The following is a 17,277-nucleotide window of genomic DNA, read 5'->3' as shown; positions in this document are numbered from 1 at the left end:
CAGCATTTATATAAGAAATCAATTTATGTTCAACCACATTTGCTCTTGTAACCACAAGGATCAGCTGTAGAGACAAGGCTAGCTGTTAAATGATAATCGATTACTTCCTCACTCACTTTCTGGTGCTAGCTCCTCAAATGTCAGGATCAGCTGCCTTTATTGTCTGCCACTGTAAATGTGTTTGGGTCTTGGACCTTAGGTTGTGGTCAATATTTTGAAAATATTTTTCTGACATTTTCTCACAGGCTCAAACTGATCACAATGAAGATCAGTTTGAGCTTGAATGTGTATTCTTTGCTTACATCTCACTGGAAAAGTGATGACGATCCCAGTAAACCACCTGCCAGATAACTTAATACAAATGAATGCTGCCATATTGCTCCTCACATATCATTGGCCTAAAGGGAACTCTTATTGGATCTGGAGGTTGGGTGTTTAGTCAGTATTAGAGTTGTACGATACCCACGGTGCCAAATCGTAATGGTTCCTACTATACTAGAAATTCTATACGACGGTACTACCGTGGATTACTATACTACCGGTGCCAGTTTCCACAACATAGCGGCCGCCTCCACTCTCCTTCCGGCTTCTCACTGCATGCTACTCCCTTGTAAACAAACCAACATGCCAACTACTGCAAACGAACTACAAACTACTGTTTGTGTGTTTCTACCAGCAAGAATGAACTCCATAAAGACAGCTCCGCTTCGATAGAAATTTGCTTAAAAAACAAACAAGTTAAAGTTCTGTCTCGCCCAGATGCGCGTACAGCTTACAGTCAAACACGAGACAACACACTCAACATAGCAGAAGCACCAGGCCCGAGTGGCGAGTCTGCTGCGTAGTTGTCAGTGGCAACACTAGCTTTGCTAAAAAAAAAACGAACTCGTTGTTTCAAACTTGTTTCAGTCTAATTCTTACTTCACCAGTACCATGCAACAACATTATAAGTAATTAAGTATTTATAACTTGTACAAATATATTGCCGTTCATAATAATAAAAAAAGGCAGCGGTATTGCAATAATCTCGTGATACTTTGTCTGGTATAGTATCGCAGTTACTGATTTTGGTATCGTGACTCACATTGTGGGAAAAGTACAGTATACAATGACTGTCTTTGTAAAGAAAATGAGCAGTTAGTCTTTTTTCTCAGTACATTTACAATATTAAAAAACTGCAAGCACCTCAAAAGCTGTCCTTCAAAGTATCTTCATTTATTTTGGCTATGCCTGACACAAGTCCACAGACTTCACAGCACAGGAGGAGGTGAACACGCAGCCGACAGCGCCAACAGCCTGCAGACTTGCATTCAGCCAAGACTCAGGCAGTTGTACCTCCACCGCAGTCAGGTTACACAATGGAGAGTATGCTGACCTTTCATCCACATTACCATTTCAATCAGCACAATCAAAGCATAATGGATCACAGCGTACGCACCTGCATTTTAAAATCAGAACAAACGGAGCACATCAACCCATCTAACAAATAACCCTTCACAGATAATAAAAGGAGAGGGACACAAACATTTCTTCAAGTGCGTTCACAGTTCAGGAAAACCTCCCACCTCAACAAGGCTCATACTGCTCGGTTTGTATCATTAACTAAGATCTGCAGCAATGACTGCCTTGAATAAAGCTAATACGAATGCTGCTTTTTATTCCTCCATTTTTCTATTAATTGAACACGGTGCCATCTTGCAATTGCTCATTTCCTGAATTAAAGTCAAATTAGTTTTTATTTTGACAGGAGTGAGAAAGAAAAAAAGCAACTTAAAGAAGGTATTGTCATCTTGATCCATTACAGGAACAATTATTTCAACAATCTTGTCACCTTAAAAGTGAATTGAACTACTTAATTTCAAATAGGCCAAGCATTTCAGTGGAGCCATTGCAACGATGGGGTTTGGAAATAACCAACTACAGTATAAGAGACCGTTTTCCAGTAAAACATAGTCGGTCATTACCAAAGACCAGAACGTTGGTGCAAGGAGAATGCTCAGGGAATTACAGGGACAAACAATTCAAATATAGAGTCAAAGAGGCCATCAAAGGTCTCATTTCTGCAAGTATAATGGGAATGTTCAAGTTCTGTACAACTGGTTTAGTTTCTTTGAAATCTGAGCAAAACTAAGAGAGCCTCTTGTCCACATAGCCTACTTTACTGGACTCCATGGTAACATATAGACAGACACCAACCAGGAGCTTTGACTTCAATGTGAGAAACTGGCTTATTTTAATACACATTTCAGAGACAGAAGCATAAAGCAACTTCACGTCAGTTTGTGTTATACAGTAAGTGTTGGCCATATTCTCCTGATAAGATGATACCTGTTTATTAAATAAATCAGACTCCTTTAACTACAGGATCTCAATCTAAAGTTCATTTATGTCAAGATGTTTCTTTGGAAGAGTGGAAGAAAACAATGACCAAAACATTTCCTGGAAAAAGGGGAAACACACAAATGAGTCATGGAATGGCATGAACTTCCTTTTTCCATAGATTTTTTGTAAGATACCTCCGAACACCAGAAAAAGAAAAAAGAAAAAAAAGAGCAAAGTAATGAAATAAAGTGCTTTGAGAGGCTCTCTGCCGTCATGCAGTGGGTAGAGCTCAGTTGCACTGTGGGAATTCAGTGAAATGTTGAAAAATCATTGCCAGACAAGAATGTTGAATTAATTGAAGTACAGTTTTGTAAGCTTTTGATCAGAGTGTCCCACTGATGATGGAAGCTGGGCCTCGTCCAGTACCTTGCTGTGTTGTATAGTAATCTAGATTTTCCACACACACTGGACCAATTTATGTCCAAATTTTAATCTTGTTTGACATCCAAGTTTGTCCATGGTGCCAGAAAGACTGGGAGCCAGCCCAGTGATCTACAGAAGAAATCTACATTTTACTTTTTAGCCACAATTCATCCTAGAAAACCTGCAGAACAAAAAATAAAGCCTTTATCCGACAATATCCGAGAAAACTTAAGACGAAACACTGTAATTCAAAACCGTTGCTTTCAGGTTGTCTACCACCCTTTATCTGGAGGGTCTTACATTTGAGGAAACTACAGCAAATTCTCAATCATTTGTACTTTCTTGTTAATTCAGCTTTAACTGCAGTGCATCAAGATGTTTTTTAACAAAGTACTGTGTTGGTTTGTCTTGGCATCATTGCACTGTTGGTTACTCTATGTCTGAAGTTTAGCAGGTAGGTCTTTTTTTTTATTTCATGGCATTTTTTTTTTTTTTTTTTTTTACTAAAGACAACAAATACAGGAAACTATCATAACTAGGCTACTTGCTAGCATGTTTGCTCGCAGATAAATGACACTGAACAGTATACAATGACTGTCTTTGTAAAGAAAATGAGCAGTTAGTCTTTTTTCTCAGTACATTTACAATATTAAAAAACTGCAAGCACCTCAAAAGCTGTCCTTCAAAGTATCTTCATTTATTTTGGCTATGCCTGACACAAGTCCACAGACTTCACAGCACAGGAGGAGGTGAACACGCAGCCGACAGCGCCAACAGCCTGCAGACTTGCATTCAGCCAAGACTCAGGCAGTTGTACCTCCACCGCAGTCAGGTTACACAATGGAGAGTATGCTGACCTTTCATCCACATTACCATTTCAATCAGCACAATCAAAGCATAATGGATTTACCCATTTAAATGTACAAGACCAAGGACACACCAAACACAGACAGTACTTTCAGCAGGTCAGAAATGTGTTAAGTTGGTACAGTTGACCTGGCATTCATGCAATGAAAGTTTCTTTTTGAATGTGAATCTGAGACACCGACATGTATAGAAGAGGAAATCTAAGTTGTTAGATAACTTTCGAGTTGTGGGAGGAGCCTAACAGTTGAGATTTGTCAAGTTAATAAAGTCCAGACGAGGGATATGCTCGATTGGTCAACTAGTCGATTAAACGTAGCTACCCTTTCTAGTCAACACCTTGAAATACTAGTCAGTTCAACTAAAAAAAAAAAAAAGATTAATTATACAACAGCGGCTCACTGTTGTGCAAGACGTTAGCAGCCACCTGCTTAGTAACTGTATTGCTATGTTCTGACTGTTTTAGCATCTTTTAGACTAGTCTAAATCTAAAAATCACCGTTTAAAATCAACAGCGAAATCAGTTAACAGGAACACTACTAGTCCAGACTCCAGTACAACAAGAAAGATGAAAAGAACTTGTATGGCCTTCCATTGTACAGGTGTACTGAATGTCTGTGTCTAAATGTAAGAAAGCTGCTGTTCAATTACTACATCATGTTGCCTGTAAACCCACCCACTTTCCTTGAAAACATATTGGACATTTTGAAAACAAGCATGTAAAGCTCAGTTGCCTTTTTGGCCCCAGTGCTTATGTTTATATCCTGTGGAGAATCAAATTTCCTACTCTTTACATGTTTAATCCAAATCCAAACACACAGACACACACACACACGCCAGTCATCATCATGAGTTGTTACATGAAGGAAACAGTTCAAATAAACAGTAAAAGTTCTGACTCATCACATCAGCCTGACCTACTGCTCACTGCTGACGTGCATTAAATGCTGACAGAGCCAAAGAGAGAGGGGTAGAGATCAGAGTCAGTGGCGCCCACTGACTGCTTAGTAATGTGTTCATCAAAAACAAATCACCATGTGAACCAGACAAGTATCAGAAAGGTGCAGCAGGGTGAAAGAGGAAACAAATATCAGTCAGTGTTTATAGCTGTTCAACATTCACACATTTGTTTTTTTAAATTTAAGAAGAGAGCAGTGCTGATGAGATAACCAATACCAAAAAAACACATGAACACATAAGAAATGTTTTTTCATAACTCTTAACTAAAGTTTTGATATTATAAGTGTGATCAAAGAATAAGTCAATAAAAAAATCTGACCAGACGTTTAACGTCAGTAATTTACAGTTTGCTACTTACCCAAATGTGTAGTATAGTACGGGCCCTAGAATGACAGATAATTTATCATCTTGACTGTCAGTTTAATAATTTATGAAAATGGCAAACATGGTAAGCTTTTGTCCTCCAATTACAAACTGCTGGTGTCATCGCTATAAATTCCATTAGACAAGAGCAGGATTTTAGTGGACAGTCAGGGATCCTGAAACATTCAATATTAGTCAGAATGACAACATAACACTTGAACCAAGACTTCCTGTAGTTCAGATACACACTCGGTTTTTAGAAAATGGACAGATTTACTGGAAAGGTATGTTTAATTACTGACATTTCTATTAAAAGGCAAGCATGTTTGCAAGATTAAACTTGTCAAGCACAAATCATGTTTGCTTCACACTGCTGAACAGTGACATGCTGTAGAGTCGCAGGATTTGATTCATTTTGCAGACATATAGAGGCTGTCACTAGTTTCCATATTATAAAAAAATCATTGAGAAGGCTCTTAAAAAGTGATTATGGAAGCATTTTCATTTAGTGACTTTATTGTGGGGTGATAATGCAGATTAAGTACAAACTGATTTGGTCTGTTCAGCATTATCTAATAATGCTAATGTAACATTGGCACTTTGAGAACACTTAACACCTCCACTCAGTTTCCTGGGGGACATCGGATACTGAATTGAATAAAACAGTAGATGTAGAAATGTAAATGTAAAGTAGATGTGAGATGTAGCCACTGTAACTAAAAACAGAAGCTTCCGGGACTAATATATTCTGGAGTTTTTTCTTTAAGGGTGTATTCTCTTGGGTTACGGCGCCAATATCGACACAAACCTCACTGACTTGCTGTCTGGAAAAGTGTGCACACTGCACTTTGATCCAATCAGCACAATAACCGGCTTCAATAGTGACCTGGAGTATACAAACCTGTGCAGGAATACTCCCTGCAGTGTCAGTTTTCAGGTGACATTTAAAGTCTGAATTCTCCAAACACGGCTGTCACATAATTTGAACTGAGGAAGCGTTCACCACTTTGTCTTGTCAAAGTTATGAGAGATGTCACTGCCTCTACTCCCTTCAGAACCTTTTGTACCGCTTTTTGTCGTCATTTTGCACACATTATCTGGAGGCAGCAACAATTCTACCGTGACTGCAGCGCACCACGAGGAAAAACCTCAAAAATGTGGATTAAATATTTTTGAACCCAGTGCCACAAAGAAAACAGGTTTTTATACTCGATAAAGGTTTACTGTCAAAATAGTTCAACATTCTAGTAGTAATATTTTCTCAAAACTTTTTCTCAAAAGATTTCTGAAATCTCAGATTTTTCTTCCTGACAGTGGACGTTGTGCACCACCTTACATTTTTATGTCACTCACGCATCAGATGTGTCGATTAAAAAAGGTCTGCTTTAACTTAAAGAGCCAATTATCTGGACTCAGCTATTAACCCGACGTGTGATCTTCAAATTACAGATTTTTTTACGTGATAATCTTAAAACCGGAGAACTCCCTCTGGATCCAGATTCAACAGGCGTGGAGCGGCGATCAACTGTCTACGTCCCAAAATAGTAGATCATAGTGGGCTATATAAATGCTGTCATGCTGGAGGTCATGGTAATGTAATTTTCCCCAGTAACAGAAATGGTTGCTGCGTACTCCTCCTCCTCCCTCTGTCCACCACCCCGCCCACTTCAAGAGCCAAGCGCACCCTCACACAGCCCCCCCTCTCATGTAGCTGAGGATCTGGGTCTAGCGCATGGTATCACAGTATCCGCGGAGGGAAAAATACATCCATTTTAATCAGGCCAGCGTTGCTTCTGCTGTGCTTGTCGCCATCTAATTTGCGTGACGTCTTGCTCAAATAGGCTCACGCAATCTCAATCCGTGCGCTCGTACATGTGTTTGGGTTTGAAGCTGGAAATGAGAAGGAGGTGGTGGGTGTATGCTATAGGGAGTGTGTGTATAATAAAAGCACTAGTTTTGATTCACCATTCCCCGCCGCCAAAGGCCATTTTCCACGGTAGGAATTCAATAGAGTGAAAGCTTTGCAAGACACAAGCAGCCAAACGCAGCTCTCTGCCTCTCTCAACTGTTTTAGAATTTAGCCTACGTGCGAATAAGCACTCAAGTGATTAGTTACTGCATTAATAAAATTATGCCAAAATTATGTAAATATTTTGTGTAGCCAGGGCTCGAAAAGCAGATCCACTGTGTCAGCAATGAGCTCTGACCCAGGACCCGGACATATATTGTCATATACTTCCAGCACATCAGTGCAAGAACTTGGACATTTCAGTCACTGAACAGCCCATAAAATATAAGTAATAAACCCACTGGATTGTTGCCAATTTTAGCAACCAATATGGAGAAATAAAACTGTTAGGTGAGTGCAAAGTAACTAAAATCACAATCTAACCTGACCAAGGTGCCTCAAGTGTAAAACATGTCCTTTCCACTTCATGTGACAGTCGTGGATCAGGACTAGCTGACTACATGCTTGGCTGGTCTGTTTTTTCATATCGTGAATACAGTTTTGCATTGGTAGTCAATGCTGTTAAAAAGGACAAGGGGGTAAAATCAGTGCAGAAACGATTCATCTACAAAAAAAGAAAGAAAAAAGGAGTCAGTCTATTAAAAAGGTCAGTTTGTCAGAAAGGTGGTCTCTTCCACCAACAGTCCAAAACCCAAATAAAGAAATTATAGAAAACTGACACACAAAAAAGAAAAAGTTTTTAGATTAAATTTCAGTCATTAAACTAATTTATATTAAATATTTCTGCACTAATTTTATGCTGTTCAGCATTTAATGCCATAATCTGTCAAACATCAATGTGTTTTAGGTTGTTGGTTGGACTTAATATAGTAACAATAAGGAACTAATAGTAGCGAATGATGGAGATGATCTACAGTTGCAGCACAGTTTGTAATAAGAACTCAACCTTGACCTCTGCTCGTAATTAGGCTCTCATTGAAATCACCTGCGCTCGGTAATCAGCGGCGGTCACTCCTCCACCTGCGTGCCCTGAGCGGCTGCTGCCGTACCGGGACTGCCCTGCGGAGCCGCTTTACTACCCCCTTCTCCTCCTCCTGTTGCCAGTCTCATCACTCCGTATCAACCCACCGTAACCCTCTTTTCTTCTCCCCGCCATCCCTCTCTCTCTCTCTCTCCCCCTCTGCCGGCGTCCACTTGAGGAATAAATAAATACATTACCGACCTCGCTGGGGGCGGTGATGGCAGAGGAGAATCCCACAGTGGAAGTGAAGGAGAGAAATCAGGACATGAATAGTCGACAATACAGCGCATCAAGAGGGGGGGTTTATGCGTGTTTTCAGGGTGAAATTAATTGACCGCGGGGCTAATTGGCCATGAATGAAAAATGACTGGCAGTGTAGAAGCAGAAAAAAAACTAAACGGGCCTCTCCACCCCCCCTAAACCCAGGCTAAATCAGTGACTGACTGAAAGAGACGGACACGCTCCCTTATATATATAAATATAAAAGCACACACGGAGCAGTAAATGTGTCCTTTGGGTCCCCGAGAGACGTCATTTCAGGAGATTTCTTGTCTAAAAAAACAAAAAAAAAAAACAAAAAAACGCAAGGTTGACTAGCCCAAGGTGTAGCCCGAGCACGGTCGTCCCTTCAAGGAGCAGCCAAGACAGGTGTACAGCTCGGTAACGTTAGCTAACCCCAGCGTACACGGAGCGTGTTCCAACACACACACACGGGAAAAAAAAAAAACACAGACAGCAAATACACACTCACAGCGGACTTACCGTGGACGTTAATGCAATGCTGGAGATATATTAGCAGCGGCAGCAGAAGGATCCCCGGTGTGGACGTGACCATCTCTCGCAGTGTAACGTACGCTTTGCTAGCAGAGCGCTCGCGGGCTGCCTCTCTGCCTGCCTGCCTGCGTTTCTCGCTGGCTCGCGCTGGCCTGCTTGGTCTTTGATTTTGCCGGTTCACGCGCAAACCACACATATATACACGCAACAAACACGCGCGCTCATACACAGAGACACACACACACACACAGTAGATCAGCACAACACAACGGCCGCTCCTGCCGACGCCACCGACCGACCGACCGAGCAGCAGCACGCGCTGCAGAGAAGTGAGGATAAAACGGAGGCGGCCGCGCACACCACGCGCCTTTTGAACTCGTTCTACAGCCACGCGCCGTAGGGGCCGTTCGGGCTCCCGTTGTCTCCTCTCGAGCTGAAATCCATTTTCTAAAATTGACGCTAATGAGCGGCCCCGGTGAACGGTTTGTTAGTGCTGCACAGAGTCCGTCACAGCTGAGGAGGATTTTTTTTTTCTTCCTTCAAGCAGGTCTTTGGCACACTGTTAACCCTTTACTGTCCGCGTGGAATAATAAAAAATCATAAAGTGGGTTATATTTATTTACAGAGTGTCAAAGAAAATAGCACTCATTCTGTATAATTGCACTGTTTTTCCTTTCTGTCTTGGTTATTCATGTATGAACTTTTTCTGTCATGCACCCATTAGAAAACTGTAAAAACAAAATCACGACCACAACACATATCAGTCCATAACAATGACAGGGAGAGGATCAGAGATGATCTGTTGTACTCCTGTTCTACATGAATCATATTCATTTCACTAATTTTCTTATGCACGGGATGTGCAACCCACATCTTTGCCCCCAGCTTGAGAACCCCTGAAGACAGGCAGCTTTACCAGGCTGGAAAATAGTTAATCACTGATCAAAACTGCCATTGATCAACTTTATTAATTACTCATTATTAGTTGTAATGTCCACCAAAAACATAATTAACCTGTGTTGACCTAAAGAGACATTTTTCTTCACTTCATTAAAGCCCAATTCATCAAACAGCATCAATATAAAGTAACTGTATATTAAAGTTCCACTAGGATAACATCAGTTCTGTATACACGAAAATGTGGTTCTTGAGTTCACTGGAGAATCTTTTTATCCTGAAGAACTCCTTTTTTGAATGTGAAATAAATTTAAGTCACAATTACATATTTTTTTAATGCTTATTAGTCTGGCTGGCTGCTTTGTGCTGAATCTGCTAAGAACCAATGGGTAAAAGGTTCCTTGCAAAACTGAAAAATGTTCCCAATGGCATCACCATGAAGAACAATTTACTTGACTTGAACCTTGATTTGTGCACTCTACTTTTGAATGACTTTAGTTTACTTCAAATATCCTTTTTATTTATTACTGTCACACTTAAAAGTGAGCCCACAGTATGTTTTGGCTAAAACTGTGACCCCAAGTGGTGATTGCAGGATAATGGTACTTGCAGGTGGGAAACCAGTCTTTGTCTAATATTTGTTTAAAGAGGGGTTATGTATTATATCCGAATAGGAAATGTAACAGTTACCTGACCTAACACTCAATATGTCAGAATTAATCAAATGTGCGATCATTTTGGCAGCTAAAGATGAGAACTACCAGCCACTTCCAAAGCGCCATGTGTTTTTTGGGATTTTATGGCTGATCATTTTGTTAGAGCAGATGTCTGGCATTTCAAAGAGTGAATGTCAAATCTTGGAACCAAACTCAGATCTTACATTCTCTTCCTTCTTTCTGTCTGAAGCTATTTCTCTCTATTTTGATCACCAGGACTTTGGATTTTCCAGAAGGCTGAGCGCTGCCAGGTTTTATAGGCTCCCCGAGTTCTTATCAGAGGATTGAACCTCATCTTCAGTGATAGCTAATGGCTGCTGATACACCCTAAGGCTTATTCTGTCCTAGATTCACACATTCGCTGAAAAAAACACACACATACAAACCACTGTACAAGTCTGTATGAGGAAGTGTCTCTGTCTCTCCCTGAATGTCAGTATCTCTTTCTTGCAGTCCTCTCCAAACACTGATGGCAGATGTAATAGTTGGAAATCCAGTCTCTTAACTGTGAAAATCATTATTTGCAGCCACACCAACAGCTATAGTCAGATCTATAACTGGTGGAAAGAATTAGAGCTTTGAAGAACCAATAAGTCAAGTTTTTTTGCAGGTGTGATGTGGTAACAGAGAAAAAACATATAAAGAGTAGAAACATTAAACACAGAATGAAGTGAAATCAGCAAACCTTTTATTATTAATTGGGTGTTCAGAACAAATACAGTGCTTCTTTGGTGTGTTTGTGTGTGTGTGTGTGTGTTGCTGCAGGTAACTATGAGACAATGAAATTTAATCAAGGAAGTCCAGTTCCAATTATAAACACTGGCACCAAAACACTGTAAAATGCTTTATGGTACTGTGAGTGGTGATCATTTTATCCTCTGTTGTAAAACTAAATCAAACTGCTATAAAATAATCTAACAGGAATGTGTGTTTTCACATATCCGATTGGCCAACATGACTGCAGATTTGAGCTGCTGCACCCACAAAGTGCACGTTAATGTCAATGTGAACACATCATGGTGTTCAAATGCAAACCTAAAAGAATCTGGACATAGCTGGACTATCTGTGTGCCCCTCCTGCTAAAGCTAGAGCCAGCAGGTGATTATTTAGTGTACTCAAGAGTTCTAGAGAAATCATTCATTCTATTTTTCAATAAAAGGTACAGATATTCCTGATTTGTTCACCGGAGACTGTGCTGTCGTAACATAAATAGCAGGAATCCTGATCACGTGTTGGACCATGGATTGCACGTATTTATGTACAGAAGTGACTAAACACTGTCAGGTGCTGGATACTGTTCATGCAGGGACAGCTTGAGGAAAAAAGGGCGAAATGGACAAAAGTGGTCACAGTGTTGACGTCTCCAAAGAAAAAAATGGACCAATTTCTAATGTAATCTTTCAGTGTTTAAGGAATCTAATATTCAAACACCACTGTCAAACTCATCATGAGGAAATATGCAGCTAAGAACAGAGAAGGTAAATAAATAGTTGGCAGGTTTAAGGACGAGTCTGTGAAGACACATATGCTAAAAGCTGCAGAAATCGTGTGCCCCAACAGCCTGACAACAGACTGTGGCAGATAAGATTTCAGGGTTTTGGAGCAAAGCTAACCCACAGATGTCCAAGCAATTGCCCACGATTGTAAAAGAAATTGATAGGGCCATTGATAGGTCCCTTTAGGGTTAAACACAAAGCCATTTGTTGTACTTTGGGTTGCGATTGATGAGAGCACAGACATGTGTTGTTGAGCTGTTACTCAACTGGCCGTATTCATTCATGGTGTTGATGAGACTTTACTGTCACGGAAGAGTTTTTAGAGTTGGCAGACATCCTAACAGTAAAAACTATGTATACTGTGTTCATATTTAAAGATGCTGAACACTGTGCGTGCAGTTGTAGCTTTTCTATAGGTCAGTATGGAATGATTTACTGGCCTGGCCCACTTGACATCAGACTGGACTGTATGTGGCCCTTGAACTGAAGTTGACACTCCCTGCTCTAATTAAACATGGCAGATAGATGTCACTGCATAGTGTCAACAGACACAGAACCCAAAGTGAACACTGAGAGCACCAGATGGCTCCATGTCAGCTCCTTTCCCCAACATGCATGTTGAGCTGTAAATGTTACGGCAACTCTTACACTGTCAGTGTCACGCATGAACAGCAATCTACAGAAATCTGCCACCATGAAAGAGGAAGCACGGCAACCATATTTCCAGGTAAAATATTAATAGAAAAACAATGATATTGTGATTATTGTGCTATGTAGTTACCAAGGTGATTCAGCAGCTTTACAGCTGGTTATAGAAGAAAAGAACCTGAGATTCATCTAGATCACAATAAAACAAAACAATACAAACAAACACAGATGGTTCATAAAACCAGGCCTGTGGCAGGATTTTTGTTTTTCATTTTTACCTCATCATGCAGAAAATACGACTTAAAATCCAGCAGAGAAGCGACATTTATAAGGCAGAGAAGTTGCACACAGCCTACAGATATCAACACTTCTTCAGACCAAACAGCTTTATCCTCATCTCACCAGGAGGCTGCGGGGCTTCTCACCACTGGCTGAGAGCAGATATTTAATCATGCCCAGATCTGGGCCAGGTTTCTGAAGATGTTTGTAGCCAAAGGGGGAAGTGTTTGTGAAGGAGAACTGTTAGTCCACTCTTTTAAGAGTTTTATTTTCCTTACTTAGCCCTTAGAGAAGACAGCAGAGAAGAGTGAGGAGGTTCTGCTGTGATTTAATACCACACCGGGATGATTCATCTTGGCCAAAATGAGCTTTAACCTTCTGCAAAATGGTTCCAGTGATCGGTACTACAAGGATAAGATATATAAAAGCAATATATGACTTATAAAGTTGTGAGCATCCCTTGAAGCATCATCCTTCCATGTTGACTCAAAGCAGATAGAAGGAGTGACTGCTTTGACCTTCCACACTGAAATTTCCTGTTTACTTCAAACAGAAATGAGATCTGTCAGTAATAAAAAAGCATATCCATGAAGATATACTAATGGGTGGGTAGATCATAAGGTTCATGTTCTCACACTGTTTAGGGATCAGTTTGGAAACATCTTGAGCTCTCGGTGCTTGCATGAGACGCTGTTCAGCACCACAGACAGCGACACTCAAAGCTGGTGAACGTCTCTGGTTGTTGTTGACACGTGTACAACACATTATTTACCGAGACATCTACTCCACATCACTGAGATTTATGTGAGAGAGGACAAGATCACAAACACAAATAAAGATGAAAAAGTGCTGCTTGGTACGAAGTCAGGTCTCTTATTTGTCACATACTCAGCATGTGTCTACGTTATGCAGAAATGCTTATTGCCCCCTATGGTAATGTGCTCGGGAAAAATAATATCAGATATATAAAAAAGAACAGTATGTACAAGAAGAGGGAAGAAAATACAAACACACACACACAAAATAATGTGCAAATGACTATGGTTTTGGCTTTCCAGACTGCAGCAGTTCAAACAGACCATGGTTCAGAGGGTTCGAAAGAGCCGAGTGACCACTCTCTGCAGGCCTCTGTCGTCCTTCTAGTTGCTGCTGACATACCAGGAGGTAAATGGACTTTTGTTCCATGCCAAGGTCTTTTCAATAGTTTTATAGACATATCTTTGCCTAATAATGGAATATTATACGGAAAACTATTATTGGTACAGGGAAAAACAGGCATTTCATGCATCGTTTAATTATGGGATTTTGTGTATAATGTATAGAATGTTTCTTTCAGACACTGCTAGAAGAAAATGCCCAAAATACACATTCAGGTTGTTTTTTTTTTTTTTTTTTTACTACACACACTATTTGTGTCTGTAGATTTAATCTAAAATTGCCTTTAAAAAAACAACTAATTTGCATATTTAAAGATGAAATCTCAGACAATTTGAAGTGCAAAAAATAACTCTCTGTATGTAATCAACTGAGAAGTTTTATGGTGATATTCATTAATCAAACGTTTTGACCCTATTCACCAGTTGTGTCTTAAAGATATTTTTAAAGGAGTGCTTCGATGAACTAGTGTACCCCGCCTCTCGCACATTGCCAGTCCCCGCAATCTTGATAATGACAAGCGGTTATGGAAAATGGAATGGTATTATCTTTAATCTCCACTTCAGTAGCACGTACATACACCAAACCTCCCAGGTTTATTGCTGTCTATATTCTGAAGGGTTTTACAGACGGGTTTGTTCTTTTCATTTTTAATATAACATGATGAGTGATAAGATGAGATTTCCAAAATTCCCTCTGTAAAAACCTTTGGCTGCAATACGTGAACAAAATGAAGAATGTTAGATCTGGCTTTATGTAGTTAAAGTATTTCAATTAGTGCATTTTTAATGGGAGAATATATCTCAAACCCGAACACAACAAAATTAATAAAATCACAAGTAATGAAATGGGAAGTTTCATGGTGATATTATTAGTTAACATTTTTTTCTTAATTATCTATAATGTTTTCCCCTCACATTGCAGTATTGTGTTTCACCACTGGTAGCGAGCCTCTCCTGTTGCACCTGTTCAGTCTTTTCCAGTCAGTCTCTGATGCTTCCCAGAGAAGAGCTTATGAAACTAGATGTTCATTTGCCAAAGCAGCCATTCATCCTCATGACACCACAGTATAAACGACCTGTCTCTGTGGTTTGTGAACGTTTGTTTTCAATTGAGAAGTGACTAATTGCTGCCCTCTTGTGGCCGATGTGGGTAAAACAGCCAATACAACAGTTGTTTTCAGTAACAGCCAGTACTCGAGTTGAGGGGTGGGGGTGGTGGCATCCCCCCCTGGAGGAAAAATGGTCAAAATCATCCCTTCTTCCATCCCTTGTGGCATTTTATCAATATATGTAAAAATTACTTATATTTAACACTGGAAACAGAATTGCCATTCGACATTTAGGGGGGCTTCATGATAATCAGCCTATTACCTATGTCAGCGGTTTTCAAAGTGTGGGGTGCGTCTCCCTTAGGGGGCGCCAGAGGACTTCAGGGGAGGCGCGGCGGAGGAAAAAATAAAAATATATCTTACAAAGATATGTGTCTCATCACTGTGCGATGAAAACTCGGAGAGCTAGCCCCCAAAGAGTAGCAAAAAAAATCCACAAAACGACACAGTATGTCTTATCTTTGTTGTTTGGTGACAAAAGTTCTATTTCAGCGCGGAGAAACGCTGCTAATATCTCCTGCTAATGTCTCTGCTTTAGTTTGAATCAGTCACGAAGCTCCTGGTTGTTACATAAAGACAAAGACGCTTTGACAGTGAAGTGTGACCTCTTGCTGCGATATACTACCTTTGGGTTTACTTCATTCTGGATCGTCATTGGTGGGTCAAAGGTGAATGTGGGCGGTACTAATAGATTCTCCTGACTCTGATTGGTCGACAGGTGACAGGTGTCAATCATCCACACTCTGCGTTGTTTTAGCCTTAGCAGCACCGCTAGCTGCTACCTGCTGCTTCATATTCTTTAATACCGCTTGTTTCAAACATCGCGTCGTCTTAAAACTCGAAGTCTTCTTTCCTCCTCCTTAAATTGTGTTTTTTTAAGTGAAGATGTTTTTTTTTTTACAAAAATTTGTTTAAATGTATTTAAATATGTTAAAAAACACACAAAGATGTTAAAAACATACACAAAGATTGTGTTTAAAAAATATTAAAGCACATTCACAAATAAAGATATTTAAAATGTTTTTACAAATATGTTTAAAAAAGATGTGAATGACATGATGTCCATAGTTAAGTGTTTTTTGTTTATTTCCGACAAATAGTGTTGTATTGTGCAGGCCATGCAACTGAGAATGCAAGCTATGAATCAGATGGGATTTAGGATTTGCCATGTCTAGCAAGTCACCCTAAAATTGACTAGAATGCAGGAAATTGCATCTAAGAAATACAAAATTTGGAAAATTGGAAAATATGTCACATAAATGAAAAATTTCACCATTCTCAGCTGGTTGTTTTCTGCCGTCCCACCACAGTGGACAGCACTGAAGCCATTGTGGTTCAGAACGAGGCAAAGCCACACTCCAGTTTCCTTACACAAAGACAAAGCATGAGAAAAATCTTTAGAAAACCTTTGCTTGAACACACTCTTCTGCTTTCAAGCATGCTGTTTTGTGATTTATTTATTGACTTTTATTTATTGTCTTGTGAAAGTGTGTCTGAATTAGATCATTTTCGCAGAGAACTGAGCTGCTATTTGAAAAAAAGAAGAAAAGAAGAAAAAGAAAAGATGTTCCTCCTTGCAGTTCTCCTTGTTTATATTACATTATAACCTCAATTTGAGAGCACCTGCTCATAACTTATTTTCTTAACCGTCTCGACAAAGATTCTGTTTTCTGATTTGTTGTCAGACTTCTTTGAACACCAAGTTTCGGTTTCAAAAGAGAAAAGGCTGTGAGGATGAGGTGCTGCTATTTAAAATGTCACTGTTGTCTCATAGATAGTTCCTTTTATATATTATGTACAATGTAGAGTTTAATAAAAACACAGAGTCTGTCACAGAGGCTGAAAATTGAATGAAGCTCCAACAGGTGACATCATTGACATTTTAACTGTCACAGATTCTCCAATCATCTCATTTACAGCATCTCTGGTGATGTTTGAGCTTCATGCCAACACAACCAGCATCGAAAATCTATTTAGTGCTAAAAAAATTTGTCCATCAATTGCCAACTTTTTCATTTTTCATCTTCTTGATAGTGAAAATTATAAATGTGTAATATATAGACTGTTTTCAAACTCACAAACTTGGGCTCTGGGAATTTTCCCTCATTTCCTGACATTAAATAGACTAAATAAATAGTTAATCGTAGGATTACAACTTAATTAATCACAGCTTTTTTTTACACTGGGTGTGGTGCCCTGTGGTCTACACAATGCAGGAAGCTGCACCCTCAATGTTTAGATACAGAAATATTAAAAAAGACGACAAAACAACAGGAAG

The 17,277-nt window shown here is 39.7% G+C and overlaps 1 protein-coding gene across 2 annotated transcripts in view; it reads right to left on the bottom strand.

Annotated features, from left to right (window-relative positions):
- The window catches only part of vldlr (very low density lipoprotein receptor), a 55,947-nt gene extending 46,754 nt beyond the window's left edge, over positions 1-9,193 (bottom strand). The window contains exon 1 of one of the 2 annotated variants that reach the window (XM_027276735.1): positions 8,685-9,193. In XM_027276735.1, coding sequence (XP_027132536.1) covers positions 8,685-8,892 — 208 coding nt within the window. In that variant the 5' untranslated portion in view covers positions 8,893-9,193. The remainder of the gene's footprint in view (positions 1-8,684) is intronic. The other variant, XM_027276736.1, reaches the window with a different exon arrangement.
- Between the last annotated feature and the right edge of the window lie 8,084 nt (positions 9,194-17,277).

This window comes from Larimichthys crocea, unplaced genomic scaffold, assembly GCF_000972845.2.
Source record: "Larimichthys crocea isolate SSNF unplaced genomic scaffold, L_crocea_2.0 scaffold537, whole genome shotgun sequence".
Classification (NCBI taxonomy): domain Eukaryota; kingdom Metazoa; phylum Chordata; class Actinopteri; family Sciaenidae; genus Larimichthys; species Larimichthys crocea.
Note: the sequence above shows the minus strand (reverse complement) of the source record. Positions and strands in the feature narration are given on the sequence as shown.